The following is a 14,932-nucleotide window of genomic DNA, read 5'->3' as shown; positions in this document are numbered from 1 at the left end:
TTTGTTTTTCTAAGTCTTTAAACAACTTTCTGGGACTCTTATCTTATTTATTTCATTTATTTTTATTTCTAAGAAGTTAAGCAAAGATCAGCTTCAGCTCAGCCTGCCTAATGATCATAAATTGGAAATTGAGTTCTTTTCTGGATAAAACCGCCCTTGTAGACTATGATGATAGCTGGTCTGAATTTCATATTTATTAGCCAGAACCATATTATATATTTTTGTAGATTGCTTCAAAACCCCTACCCTTCATAAATTGTTGCATGGTATTTCAATCCTGCCTCTGCCATTTACTAGCTGTTTAACTTAGGCAAGTAACAGCTCCTCATCTGTTAAAGGGAGATAATTATAGTATCTTCCTCATAAAGTAATTGTGATCAAATTGCATAAACAAATACATGTAAAGGCCTCGAGATAGTGCCTGTTACTTAGGAAGTTCATGCAGTGTGACGATGATGATGATGATGATGATGATTATACAAAATTAACCTCTTTGTAGGTCCAAGATCTTTGTCTGGTTTCTCCCAGAACACATTTAGCGTGTTGGATAGGACTTTGGGCTTCTATTACTCTAGGACATCTGTAGATACTAAAAGATATTCTTAGGCTAATATTTACTTTGTTACATAAGTCGTCCCTCGTTCACACAAGCTCACCATGTTCTTTCCCATCTCTGCATGTTTATATTTATGTTCTCTCCTCTGCCTGGAAGACTTCTCTCACTACTGATCTTATTATCCTTTATGTTGGCTAACTGAACATAAGGAATTTTTTTTTTTTTTTTAAAGAGTCTTTTAAAACACTGCCTCTTCTGTGAAGTTACTTGTCCAGCTTGTTGGAATAAACTTTTCTTTTCATGGCCTAACTTTCAAAATTCCTTGTCTTGGAGATGAAAGATCATGGCATCATCTGTACCTTCTCTGGCTATTCATGACTCATTGGATAAATTTCAAACCCTCAACATAGTATATAAGACCTTTCCCACTTTGGTCCCCTGCTTACCTATCTTACTACCATTTTTTTAAGTTATTCTTTCCTTTGCTCACTCAATTCTAGGCCACATGAGTCTCCTTATCTTCCTGGAATATAACACATTCTTTGCCATCATGGAGCCTTTACACATGCTGTTTCTTCTGCTTGGAATGGCCTTTCACCAGTTATTCACTTGGTTCACATCTTCTCATTCTGCAGATAGCCTTCAAAGGTTACTTCTTTTGAGAGGCTTCCTTGACCTATCCAAGTCTGGTGGATTATATTTCCCTTGTTATGTGTTCTCCCAGCCCTCTGTGCTTCCCCCTTTCTTGTCATATTTACCCACAAATGTTTGTTTAATAACTACTTTCCACCACACTGCAAGTTTCAAGAAGGCAAACATTGTTATGTGTCTTGTTCATCTCTGTATCCTCACTGCCTGGCACCATGCCTGATACTTACAAAACATTCAACATATATTTGTTGAATGAAAAAATCTAGTCCAGCCTCATTGTAGAGATGAAAATATGGAGGCCCATAGAGGGAGAGGGATTTACTCAAGGTCACACAGAGAACCAGTGGCAGAGAAAAGACTGTATCCCAGGACTTCTAACTTCTGGTGAAATTCTCCTTTCTATACATGCACCTCCACTACAGTACTTGTTACTTGTACATACTTATGTGAATTCCTTGAGGGAAGGGACCACATTTTATACATGTGCTGTCCAATTAGCTACTAGCTACATGTGGCAATTGACCTGGAAACATGGCTAGTCCAAATTGCAATGTACTATAAGTGTAAAATGCACACTGCATTTCAAAAAATGTAGAATATCTCATTAATAAATTTTTACATTGTTTATAGGTTAAGACAACATTTTGGATGCATTGGGTTAAATAAAATATATTATGAAAATTACTTGCACCTATTTATTTTTCAAATTTTAATGTAGCTATTAGAAAATTTAGAGCTCACATTATATTCTATTGGATATATATTACTGGTCTGTTCTATAGTTTTCCCCCTTTGTACCAAACATAGAGTTTTGCAGCCAGTAAGGCTCAACACAGCCTGTTGAATAAAGTTGAGCTGTAGTTGGTAGGTTAGTTGCTGCCACCTCTCTTGTCAATGTCACTGGGCTTGTGGGGAACATCACAGTAAATCTTCTATGCCCAGGCCCAGGTACACATGAAGTTTTTCCATCCTGGCCTGGAGGTGCCCTATAAATTGCATCAGCCTTTGGTTTCTTTTCAGAGGAAGCCCCAGTGCAATCATATGCACAGCAATCACTGGGGTTAAGGTGGAGTGTGTAGACACTGCCCTCTTACACAGGAAGTGGCCTCAGCTTTGCAATTGTTCTTGGGGCTTTTTCTTGACAGGTTTCCAATAAGAGATGGGATTAAATGAGCAGGGAAATAAACTTGAAATTAAAAGAAAGATTTCATGGAGATGAGGTAAGCCAAGGAATGTGGGGAACTTAGGCCATGAGGATTCCTTCTTTTGATAGTGCACTGGTACATTAATTTATTCAACTTGCAGTTCTGGGGTAACTATTTCATGTATGGCCCTGTGAAGAAAAGAAGGGATCAGACATGAGTCTGACTTTGGGCAGTTCTTGGGAGAGACAGACACATAAGTGTACTATGAACAGGTTTTGGGCACTAGAGGCAAGCACAGCGGGGAGCAATTATTTTCAGTGGGAGAAGGGTGGTCAGAGAAGGCTTTTCAGAGATCATGAACATCATTATTTTGTCTCTCCATCTTTTAAGATATAGCTAAAATCCTACCTTCCCAAGAACCACTTCCTTGTCCCCTGCCCTAGAACAGTCACACTCTTCTGACAGCACTTTGTATTTTTGTCAAATTATCTTATCTCATACTGAAGAGAGACATAGTTCCTTGGGTGCATGCCTTCCCAAGAATCCCTCAATATGATGTGGTGGCTGAGGCTCAAACAGGCTGTGCATGATTTTTCAAGGGCATATAGTTAATGAGTTACAGAGGTGGGTCTATAACTCAGGGGCTAAATCCTACAATGTAAGACACAATGACTCTGACTCAAAATTCAGTTGTTCCTTCCATTCCAGCACTGAGTGAATAAATGAATGTGTCTACAGTGTGGGACTCCCGCACTGCCTAACAGCTCTGTCCATCCAACTCTCTTCTCCCTCATCCCCCTTAATAGGCTTAGCCAAGTAAAAAAGCATCCAAAATGAGAGAACTGTGAGTCTTTTGGTTGGACAACAGACGTAGAGGAAAGTTCCCTTTGTGCTATTGCTGCAAAGTTGGCCCTTCTCAACATGCTTTGTGCTTATGAGGTAAAGAGGAACTTCAAGGATCCCGATATCTTTGCTCTAATTCAGGTCTTCTGCATAGATGGCATGATTTGCAGGTCCTTCTGGCTCCCAAGGCTCTCATTCATGGACATACTATGTGGTTCAAAGTGATCACTATTAATTACTATTTTAGGTAAAAACATTGTCTCTAAAAGGCCCCTGTTAAAAAGCTAGTAGATTACTTTAACTGATAGGTGAAAAAAAAAAAAAGGAGTGGGCAGCTGAAATTACTCAATCTCTGTGAAGTAAGTAGAAAGGATGGAGTCCCTCCCTAAGAAAGTGCCCACAGGACAATCCTGACTCCACCCCAAGCTTTTAGTCAGAAACCAAAAATAAAAAGGAACTGAATCTTTCTAGAAGCCATATCTGGGGAAACTGGTCTCAAGGACACAGCCAATAAATTATTCTGGTAGAAGGAAGTTTCTGCATAGTAGTGTAACTGCAAGTGAATCTCTATCCCAAGCTGTCCCTAGTCTCTAGACCCTGCAACCACAAGGAAGCCCACAGTGAGGGAGGGGCAAGGATAGAGCAGTTTATAAAGAAACCAAGGAATATTTGAGTCGGAGAGGCCACTAAGATCATCTAGTTGAGCTTCTGTTGATTAAATAGAAAACCAAAGCTAAGGGAGGAAACAGACCTAACAGATCTAGGACTGGGGCACCAAACTCCTGGATCCCAGCATATAGTCTTTTCTCTTGAACCTTAATTTATAAGACTGTATGTAGCTTGGATAGATTGATTATTCACCAGGGTTTGAGCACTGCTCAGGGTCCTACTTCTGTTATGTAGATTAAGGACTGGGACTTGAGCACTGCAATCATTGAAAGCAATCACAAGTATACCCTAAAAGCATTGAAAAATTGCCTCTCCCTTCTGCCATGTTATCAGGATTCATGATGTAGAGCACTGCATAATGGGAATCCAATGTCTTCCAGACTGTGAATGGGGACTGCCCAAGGATTGCAAACATGTGGCACTAGGAAGTCACTCTCTTTCTTCTCACACTTTTCATGAAGCCTGAATCTCACAGTTGAACTTAATATGGTCTGGCACCATATTTTCCTTCTCAAGGTCAACTACTTTCTTCTCTCCTTGTAGCCATTGTGGGAGAGTAGAAAACACTTAACATTTGGAGTCAAAAAGACCTGAATGCAAATTCTGTCTTCTCCATTAATTCTTAGTTTTGTGTTTGTAGGCAAGTCATTTTACTTCTATGTGCCTCAGTTTCTTCATCCTCTCATAGGGATGATAATACCATAACAGAGTTGATGATTAAATGAGATAATACATGTAAAGCACATAATCTTATTATTAATAGACGTGAATTTCCTTCTTTCCTTCTTTCTGTAAGTGGCTGGATGCCAAAATGTGATCTGTGGCCAGAGCTGTGCCAGCAAGGGCCAGCTTCATAAGCATGTGACTTGTAAAGTTTCCCAGGTCTCCATGCTTAAGAAGACCTCACACAATAGGGGTTAATGTTCTGCTGTCACCATCCTGAAATTCTTACTTTTTTTAAATAGGAGGCCCCTCATGTACATTTTACACTAGGCCTTGCAAATTATGCAGCTGTGCCAGGTGAGAAGCCATGTCAAAGGGAAGTAAAAAGGGTATTTCAGGACCAGGAGGCATTCTGACAGCGAAAGAACCCATGCTTTGGAGTTGATAGAAGTGGATTTAAATTCCAGCTATGCCACTAATTTGCTTTTTGATATCAGGAATTTTCTTGCATCTATCAGAAGGTCTGTTTCTTAATTTTGACAATGTGGATTTTCATTTGATAATGTCTCAGCTGTGACATCCCAGGATTCCCTCATTAACATTGAGATAAGTGTTAATGCAGCATGGAGCTCCCTCATTGCAGCCTGGAGAACCAGTATCTGTTGGAGGTCAGCTATGAGTGGGCAGGGGTGGGGGGGTGGGGGGGTGCATGGCAGTGGGAACTGTTGCTGCAGTAGCGAACCCTTTCACAACAGCACTGTTTTGTCATTTTGCACCCAGATTTCCGTTGGCTAACCTCAGCCTTATCTTCCTCATTTCTGTTTCCTCTTGAAGACACCAAAGGCCCTTCAAAACACACGACCTTCCTCCTCCAGGCAAAAAGCCCAGTTACCTCTGGCCTCTGCAGTTTGGCTCATCACCAGGGAACTTTTGCCTCCTTTGAGACCAAGACACCACTCCAGTAACAGGTATAATATCTATTTGTCTTCTCTGCTTGGATTCCCAAGCTGGGGCAGTGTCCATGGCTACCAAACATGGCTTGGACCTGCCTTTCCCATTCTCCTTATACTCTCCTCAGGGATCCTAGGTCAAGGGTGGGTGAGAAGAATGTTCCCAGTGGTCTTCTATCCTGAAACTTCTAATAGTGAGAAAAGAGGATGACATTTCTTCTTCAAACAGGCTTTTTAAGAGATAGCCACATGAAAGTGGAATGTTCTCTGGACTCAGGGGTCAGGAAATTTGAGTAGCAGCCCTGATTTTGCCATTTACCTAAAGACTTTTTGTTTTTATATCCCTTATTTTGATGGTTGTCAACTCTCTGTTGAGAAAGGACATAAGAGTGATGCTGAGTAAACATCTCTGGGTGGAGCTGAATGGGGGGATGAACCATGCCTAAAAAAATTCCATACTGCCTCCAGTGTGTATGAGGAGGCCCAACTGGATTAGGTGCAGGGCAAGTCCTGCTGTTTGTTGTGTTAACCCTGCCAGGGTAGGTCAGGGGACAAATGATGTTGTTTTGTCTAGTATGACAGAACCAAGAGAAGAGCTTTCAGAGTTCCTTAATATCTCTATGTAGCTATTCACATCTTCTTCCTATGGGTCTGACCAGCCTTTCTCAACTGAGCCTACTTTTCTTATATATACTCTTTTGGAGAGGCATGGACTAAAACATCAAGAATGGAAATAAAACCTATTTGGTTTCAGCTTAGCTACTGACTCTTTCCATTAATACTGGGGTGACATGGTCTCTAAGGCTCTTCAACTTTGAGTGTACTAAGAAGAAATCTTTAGCCATTTTATATTTCTCTCTTTTTTTTTATGAAGTCAGAAAGGGCTTTCAGGAGGCTGCAGACATCTCCAGTTTATCCAGGTCTTCTCACTGGAGCTGGTAGCCAATGAGGGTAATTATAGAAAAAGGCACCAGTCCAGTTTTCTCTGTCTTGCCATCCTGAACTCAAACTCTATTAATCAGCTTTCTTGGCTGGCTTCCACCCACAGCTCCAGGGACTGAACCAAGGTGCCTGTGACCACCTATATGGGAAACTCTGGAAAGCTCACCAAACACTTTCCAGAGCTAGACCAAACACTTCATCAAACAATTCTGCCAGGTAAGTCTTGTCCCCATTTCCAGAGAAGACAACTGAAGCTCAAAGAAAGACTTGCCCAATGCCATGATTGGTTAGTTGGTACCTAAGGCAGCGTTAGAATCCAAGTTTTTATGATTCTTTGCACTATACCATATATGGTGACCAAGATTGTTGCTTTGGCTGAAAGAACCACAATTCTGGGTGGCTTGAGGTGGATTGAATAGATAAGGGATGTGAGGGGATGGGAAAAACTCTTTATAGACTTATATTTGAAGTCATTCTTAGATCTCAAATTGGAGAAGCATGTCACCCTCTCACCAACATACATTAAACTAAAAGAGTTGAGGTTTTTTTTTTTTTTTTTTAACTACTTTTTTTTGTTGTTGTTCCTGAAAGACAAGTCCCTCTGCCTTGTCTTAGCTGGGACAGGGCATTCTGACCTCATGGGGCAGTTTTCTATTCCTGAAAATCTTGCAATGTTTGCCACTTTTCATGCCAGTATTTAATATAGGCCAGCTACTTTCTCACAGATCAATTGCCACAGTGGGGAGGGTGAGACATTTGACACAGACAACCTGGAATTTTTATCAACAGGATCTGGGTGTTACCAAGGGAATTTCCCTAGAAGTTCCAGACCTGACCATGCTGCGGGCAGCTTCCTCATTTCCCTAATGGCTGTGGGTGGAAAGATCCCAGTGCCTAACTGCCAAGTCTACTGCTTGTCTTTTGCCATCCTTGTGGATGTGTCTCCTTTTTCCCAGAGAGATATACATAACAGGGAGGTAAAAGAACCAATGAGGAAAACTGAAAGGCACAATGGGGTGATAAGGCACAGCCCAAACTGTACAGCTTGTATAACTTTTAGCAACTCTCTTCCTCAATATGAACCTTTGTTTCCTCATTTATAATATGAGTGGGTAAGACTAGATGATGGTCATTTTATAGCTGTCATTCTTGAGTCCTGATGGGACAAGGGAGACCATGTTAGGAAAGGCTGAGGCCATAAAGCATTCCTGTTTCATCTGTCCTGACCCTGTTAAATCAATTGTCAATGGCCCTTGCTTTCCTTCTGGTAGCACAACCACCATTTTTGAACATTTTTTATGCATCAAGTACTGAACTAAAAGCTTTATATACACCACCTCATGCCATTTTCACAATAACTTATTAGGTAGGTACTCATACCCATTTTGTGGATGTGGAAAACAAGCTCAGAGAGATGAATAATTTATCTGAAGTTTCTTAGCTACTTAGTGACAGAGCCAAAATTCAAGCCTATGTTTAACCTCAAAGTCTATGTTCATAACCACAAGACTGTGGGAGGGTAGGGAAGGGGGGTGCATGGACACTGACTCTGGGGCCTAGTCCTTTCCTGAGGTCAGAGCGGCAGGACAATGACCAAATTCTCTCCCTACTGCATATAGGAGTCCACTGAAGCTTGGAACCCCAAGAAATGCCATAGCTATAGTACTCATGCCTGAGGACCCCAACTTGAGCACTGGGGCCTCATCTGTGATCTCAACTGGGCCTTCCTTTAGGATCCATCTTCTGGTTGGGAGCCTTATGCTTATTTTGCTCACTCTCCTATTCTGATGTTTCAGCTAGTCCTTATCCTCAGCAGTTTCTCTGGAGTTCAGGGTGTGACTCATTTTTCTTTCTTTCCCTCCAGGGCCACATCTCCCAGGAAGATCTTGCCTCCCCACTGAAGCCCCTGGCCTGGCCTCCTGCAGTGCCACGCTCCGTGTATTTGACAAGCTGAGTTGGACACTCCGTGTGGTAGAGTGTCAGTTTGTCAAATACCCCAAGTGCGGCACATGCCTAACAGCTCCAGGCCAGGGCAGTTGGGATACAACAAATAAATTGCCAACTGGATACAAGATCACTTGCCAAACATGAACTAATCTGTCACAAGTTATTTCCAGTGACTCTGAGGGAACTGAAGCATTGTATCTGAGGTTGCCAGGGGAAAAGTGAGGCAACTCTTGAAGCTACAGCCCTGTACTGTTTCTATATTGTCAGAGCCTGAGGGGGGCATAATGGTCTTGGAAAGGTATATAGGGCCCAGGGACGGATGTGCTCTTTGATTCATATTTCCTTTCTTCACATTCCTCTACAGAGTCTCCCAGTAAGGACACCAGAACTTTCACACAAGCTTCATGATAGGGCTTAGAAACCCACTTTCCTGATATTCAGCCTTGACTTCTAAATGCATTTTGACCTTATCTATATTTTTTCCTCTTCCTCATGTCTTTTCTCCTTCTGGTTATACTTTCTCCATTTTTTTTTCTGCCTATTCAATTATTTCTCATACTTCTGGTCCAGCCAAAATCTAGTCTCTCCAAAGACTTGTGAAAGTTAACCTACACTTTTTTTCTTCTTCATTCGAACACTCCTTGCTTTGGTCCTTATATGTACCCCTTTCTTCACCCATTGCCTAATAGCACCTCTTGAACTGTTAGTAAACTTTTCCAGGGGATATTTTTGAATTCCCCAGTAAATTGTGAGGACAGCACTATGTTTCCTTGATTGTGGTCTCCCCTTTCCATCCCTACCCCAGCATGCAGCTCAGTACTCTGGATACAGAAAACAATAAATGTTTACTGATTGATTGACTTTGTACTAGACCATTATCCTTGGTTTTGGATCAAAATGCCATCCAGGAATTTTGTGAAAAAAATTAAACTGTGGTCATGATAATGCTATAGGGTATGTGAGGGGTTTTCTTCCTGAGAAATAGAGTCAGGGGTGGAGGAGAAAGGCAAAAAACAGTAGGCTCAGAGGACAAATAGGTTTTGGAATTATGTGGGAACTCAAAGTTATACAGGTGTTTTATATCAGGATTTTCAGAGCCTTTAATATTCTAATGTTGCATTGGAAATCTCCAATAGAGAGCTATAGAATGAAACATTTCTCGTGTCTATCTAATCGTGGAATTTTTTTTCTGTAGGCCATCTCTTGGACAAAACTTGGAAAACTGTCCTAGAGAGACTTCGTATCTTCTCTCTTTTTTTGGGAATATCCTTTTTTCAGTCTTCCAGCTTTCCCTGACTAGCCATCTGCCTAAAACAATTATATATTATCATCCCATGTTTATTTAGCTTACTCTGCAGGTTTGGGCTAGCCCTATACCCAGGACTCTCTTACTGGCTTGTCTTGTATGGAAAAAAAGTATTAGTTTTTGGGCAAAGATGATATCCATAAGCTTTCTACTGCAATGAATATGCTCCTAGGAGTTCACAGACCTGTTTTCTGGTGTCTGTTCTGTCATTGACTTGATGTGTGTGACTTTAGACTGTTACTGTTCCTCTCTAGGCTTTATTTCCTCATCTGTAATAAGGGAGAATTAAAATCAATGATCTCTAAGCTTTTTAAGACAAGAGACTCTGAAATATCCCCGGGAGTCCATAGCTCCTATGGGGGTAACAGGGAAGTGTCCCTGGGTTTGGGGCTCCTTTTATTAATGGACATATGGTTAGGATTCTCTTCTTAAGCCCAGTCATTCCTTTCTCCAAGGGTAGTAGGAAGAGATAATTTTTTTTTCCTGAGGCTGTGGGGTCTGGACACAGCTGTTTCGTGAAAGAAGCTGAAGTTTCTCCTGGGTGGGTCCCTGTTTCAGAGGCTTGTAAGCATGGTGGGGAAGAATATGTTGCTCCTTTCACCAGCTATGTGAATCTGGCTTATTGGGGAAAACACTGAGATTTTGACCATGGACTCGGTGGGTTGATGGTGGTGAAGCAGAGGATTCCTTCTTGTTCATTTCTTTGTACTATTTTGACTTATGTAATCATCCAAAGAGAAGCTCTTGGTGAAACCTGAGCTGACCTTGGGACTGCACTGGAATCAAAAGCGGCAAAAACAGGTTGCATGAAGAGCAAAGAGGTTGATTTGACATGAATTATATGAGGGAAAGGAAGTAGTGTTGAGCCAGCCTAGAACAGGTCCTCACAGAGGAGACTGAAATAAAGCTGTATGCATGTGTGCACACACACAAATGGACAAACACACACACACACACACACACACACACACACCCCTACACTCTTATTTCCCATTTATGCTTGATGAAAAAGACTTCCTTGCTTTGACCCTCACTCTACATTGTAAGAAGAGGCCAGGGGATAGAGATGAGTTATGATGAATACAACTACTGCAAAGATTTTAGGATTCTAGGAGGTAGAAATCTTTGAGGGTGATATATCCATACTTTGGAAAGAAAGGAGCCCTTTATCTCTGCATCCACAGTCTCCTGAAATAGAAGAAAGGATTCTTCATTTTCAGGTTTCCAATTGACTTAAGAGAGTCATCCAGGTGGAGTTGGCATGGTTACAGAGAAAGGGATGGAAGACAGTTGGGTACTAACTTGCCAAACATTCATTGTGTCCCAGATGGGTCCACCTCTGAAGTAAGGTAAAGATGGCATGGGTGGGAAAGAGAAAGACCAAAAAAGAAAAGGTGCTATTTATAATTCCAAGTCCCCAAACATCTCAACTAGTCTCACTTTATTCACTTGGTAGGTACTTGAGAGAAGACCAATACAACCAAGGTTGCTATCATGATTAGATATTTATTGAGCATCAAAAGAATAGCAGAGCACTAGACTCACAGTTCAGGAGCAAAACTGAATCCTGACCTGTTACTTACAAATCTTATTTAAAAGCTATCTGGCTCTAAAAAAAAAGGAAGTGATCCTGGAAACAACTGGTCCCCTCAGCTGGCAAAGCTGAGTTTCCCTCTGGTCTTCTGGTGGCAAGAGGCCAAAGTTGTGTGGTATCTGGAAGCATGATGACCAAGTCTTAATGCTATGGGAACTTCCCTCTGGTGTTCAAAGAGAAGCAGTAGAAGAAGGGAAAACAGAAGGGTCTAAGACCTGACCCAGTAGCAGTGCATATGGTAACTTCTTAGGCAAAGCCAGTCACTCTTAGGAACCTCAGTGTTGGGCAAGGAAGACATGTTGGGTCATCCAGGAAGAGAGGTAGCAAGAAGGTGGCTATGCAGAAAGCAGGGGCTTAATAGGCAATTATATCAGCAGGCCCTGGCTTAGCAGGGCATTTTTAGCAGACGTCCTTGTCCTTGGTGGCCAAAAGCTCATAATCTGGGGGAACTGTATGCAGCAGGTGAGCATAGTCATTGTTGATCTGGGCGATGATCTTGTACTCCTGGCCCAGCCAGGGATCCTCGGAGTAGTCATTGCCTGGAGTCTGGGAAAATGGCTCTTCGCTGGAGCAGCCACTTGTGAAAATGGCCACTCTCCAGGTTTCACCAGAATTGCTGGCCTCCCTGGCATGTGCCCTGTGGCCCAAGATCCCACCACCCGTAAAGAGGGAATTGAGGCTGGGATTCTAGTTTCCCACACTTCTGTCCCAATTCTTGCCAACTGACCCTTAGGTTCTTGTTTTATCAAGGGATTCTGGGAACAGGAGGTTGATGGACCTGGATTATCCTGTGTGATCAGTGAGGCAAGAAAGAACCTCAGGAGGTGCTTCAGAGAGGGAAGAAAGCAGTGTCCTGACCCTGAAGGCCTCTGGGCTTAGAATTGGGTTTGTGCCAACCTCCTTTTCCTCCATGCCAGTGACTAACAGAATGAGGGCAGGGAAGGGTTCTGAAGATGGAAGAGAAGAGGCAGTCTTACCTGGCCACTTCGTAGACATGCTCTAGAAAAGAAGGAGGAATCAAGTCAGAAGTCACCATGGGGAGTGGACAAGGGCTAAAAGTGGACACTGGTTACCAGTCAAAGGGTAAGGGAAGGGGAGAGAGAAGGGAGGACTGGGAGGTATTGGGAAGGTAAACTGAAGCACAGGGATACAGATTTCTCAGAGAAAGGAAGAGGAAGCACACTTGGTTACTATCCTCTTTGGCATACTCTGACTCAGGACATTGGGCTGAACAGTTGCTTGGTGTGGTGGGGGAAGGACATTGGAACTGGACCCACTCCCCACCCAGGAATCTTGCCAAAGATTCCAGGGAATTTTTGTGGAAACTTGGTGGCCAGGCCAGAGCCCAGACAGAAGGGGCTGAATTAATCTGTCAGGGACCATGACCAAAGCCAAAATGCATTCACCTCCACGGTGCACCCAAGATAGGTCTTTAAATAGAACACCATTGCCCCCTAGTGTCTGTGGAGGAGAACTATCTACATTCTGTGCAGGCTTAAAGGCTCTATAAATCCTGGTACAAAGATAGATGTCTCTTGGTACTGCCCTCTAGGAGTTTATAATCTTACAGGAATACAACTGGGAATGCATGCATTAAACCTCAAAAAAGCAAACAGAGCATGCCATACACCCTTTACTTTGTGATACAGGCATTGTGTTTCCATGTCTTACCTCCCCTATTGGCCTGGTAGTTCCCATAACACAGGTATTGTCTTTTTCATTATTATATTCCCACTGCCTGGCACATAGTAGGCAATCAGTAACTACATGTTAAATTGAACTGATGGCCCAAGGCTATCTCTCTCTTATAGAGAGGTAAATAATAGAAATTTTGGGAAGGCAATCTAGATGGGAAAAAAACATAAGACCATGAGGTGTATGGCTTATTTGCCTGTTTGACTCCAGTGATTGGAAATGAAAATAAGGAGTGGTGGGGGTCAAGAAGATAGGCTACATCAGAGAGGACCTTAAATGGAATGCAACATTTTGACTTTTATCCCCTGGGCCATGAGAAGCCCTGGAAGGTTTTTGAGAGGGAAACAATCAAATATGGTTACAGTTTATACCTAGTCTCATTGAGACATGATGAGTATTTTTCCTTTAGTATTCCCGGGATTTGTGGCTACTTGAGATATCTCTACTTTCAAGTTCAGCCTCATGAGTCATAGCTATGTTAACTGGCCAAGACTAGAACTTATACTTAAGACCCAGGAGAAGGAAATACTCAAGGCTCCTTTCTCCCCTTCAGCTGGAGAAAGTTATGGTGGAAACCAGGCTACTTGGGAATAGGAACTGCTACAGAGAAAAAGACACTGTTAGGCAAAATGGCCAGTGCAGCAGGTATTGAGGTGTAGCTAGGCTTTACTTAGAAATCAACATCCAAACTCTCTTTTTCCTCCTCTGTTGGCTCACAGTTGTTAAATGGTCCTGACAACTGCACCTTCATAATGTCACTCCTTTGCTTAAAAAAAAATATTGTTGACTTTGAGTTCCTTTGCAAGGCCTAGAGAAAAATTTCCAAGTTCCTTAGGCTGTTATTTAAGACACTCCATAATCAGGAGTAAACTTTTCTTTCCCCCTGCATTTACCCATGTATTTTCTACATTGACCCCGCTCACAGTCATCTTTTAAACATTTGCACCTTTACTCTTATAGTTCCTCCTTTCTGGAATGCTGCCTTCAAATTTGTTTTCATTCTCCAAGGCCTGGTCTAAGTCCCATCTCCTTCTAAAAGCCCTTGTTAATCACTTCAGCCCTAACTGATTCTCTTCTCTGAAAACATTTAGCATTGATTGTTCTCTCCAGGCTTTGAGTCTATAACCTATATTGCTATGTATGGATATTGATAAATTCCATGTTTCTACTTTGAATTTTCTAAATAAATTCTAAGCAACTTGAGGCCAAAGATTGTGACTTCTCTTTCTCTTACATCCTTGTTAGACAATCCATTACAGAGATGGCTTGTACTATGCTTGGTACTAAAGATTTGTGAATTAACTTCAATAAATCATATTGTCATTGTTGGCTTGCATGTCTGCCTCCATGCATCCCTACCCTCAATCCCAAACTACGCTAAGAGCACTTTGAAGTGCATAGCACAGTGGCTGGCACAGAATTTATGCTTAACTATACTCTCAGAATGAATTAATGAGTAAAATCACTCAGTCATACTCATCACTCACCTTGTTGGGATGTCTTCCGGCAGAGCATAACATAAGCCATGATGAAGACCACCATACAGCACAGGGAAATGATGAGAACAATGGAAAAGACAGGCAGGCCCTTTCCTAGGAGGTGAAACAAGACAAAGAGGTATATGATTGAAAATGAGTTCAGAAACAGAGATTCCAAGGATCAGCCCAGACTAGCCCATAACTCTTTTTTTTTTCCATTTTTAATTTTCTCCTAGCTTTATTAGCTATCCAGAGAGACAAACAAGACCCCAAACCTATGAAAAAGACTGGAAAGAGGCTAGAGACTCCATGTATAAACACATTCTTCCAAACCCACTAATTGATGGCTGATTGGCATGGGCATTTGAATTAGTACTCCATGTTTTCCATGGGGCCAAGAGTAGAGATTTCCACCTACTCTCTTTTTTTTTTTTCACCTACTCTTAAGAGAAAATAGTACTTTGACTTCCCTCTTCACAAAAATGCTACCTTA

The 14,932-nt window shown here is 41.9% G+C and overlaps 1 protein-coding gene across 3 annotated transcripts in view; it reads right to left on the bottom strand.

Annotated features, from left to right (window-relative positions):
* Nucleotides 1-7,899: 7,899 nt before the first annotated feature.
* VSIG4 (V-set and immunoglobulin domain containing 4) overlaps nucleotides 7,900-14,932 on the bottom strand; it is a 58,287-nt gene continuing 51,254 nt past the window's right edge. Inside the window, exons 6-8 of one of the 3 annotated variants that reach the window (XM_032393876.1) lie at nucleotides 14,449-14,553; nucleotides 12,244-12,265; nucleotides 7,900-11,903 (exon numbers count right to left, since the gene is read on the bottom strand). In XM_032393876.1, the coding sequence (XP_032249767.1) occupies nucleotides 11,666-11,903; nucleotides 12,244-12,265; nucleotides 14,449-14,553 (365 nt within the window). In that variant the 3' untranslated portion in view covers nucleotides 7,900-11,665. The remainder of the gene's footprint in view (nucleotides 11,904-12,243; nucleotides 12,266-14,448; nucleotides 14,554-14,932) is intronic. The other 2 variants (XM_032393878.1, XM_032393877.1) reach the window with 2 other exon arrangements.

This window comes from Phoca vitulina, unplaced genomic scaffold (genome assembly GCF_004348235.1).
Source record: "Phoca vitulina isolate PV1807 unplaced genomic scaffold, GSC_HSeal_1.0 scaffold77, whole genome shotgun sequence".
Lineage (NCBI taxonomy): Eukaryota > Metazoa > Chordata > Mammalia > Carnivora > Phocidae > Phoca > Phoca vitulina.
The sequence above is the reverse complement of the archived record's forward strand: the minus strand, read 5'-3'. Positions and strand labels throughout refer to the sequence as shown.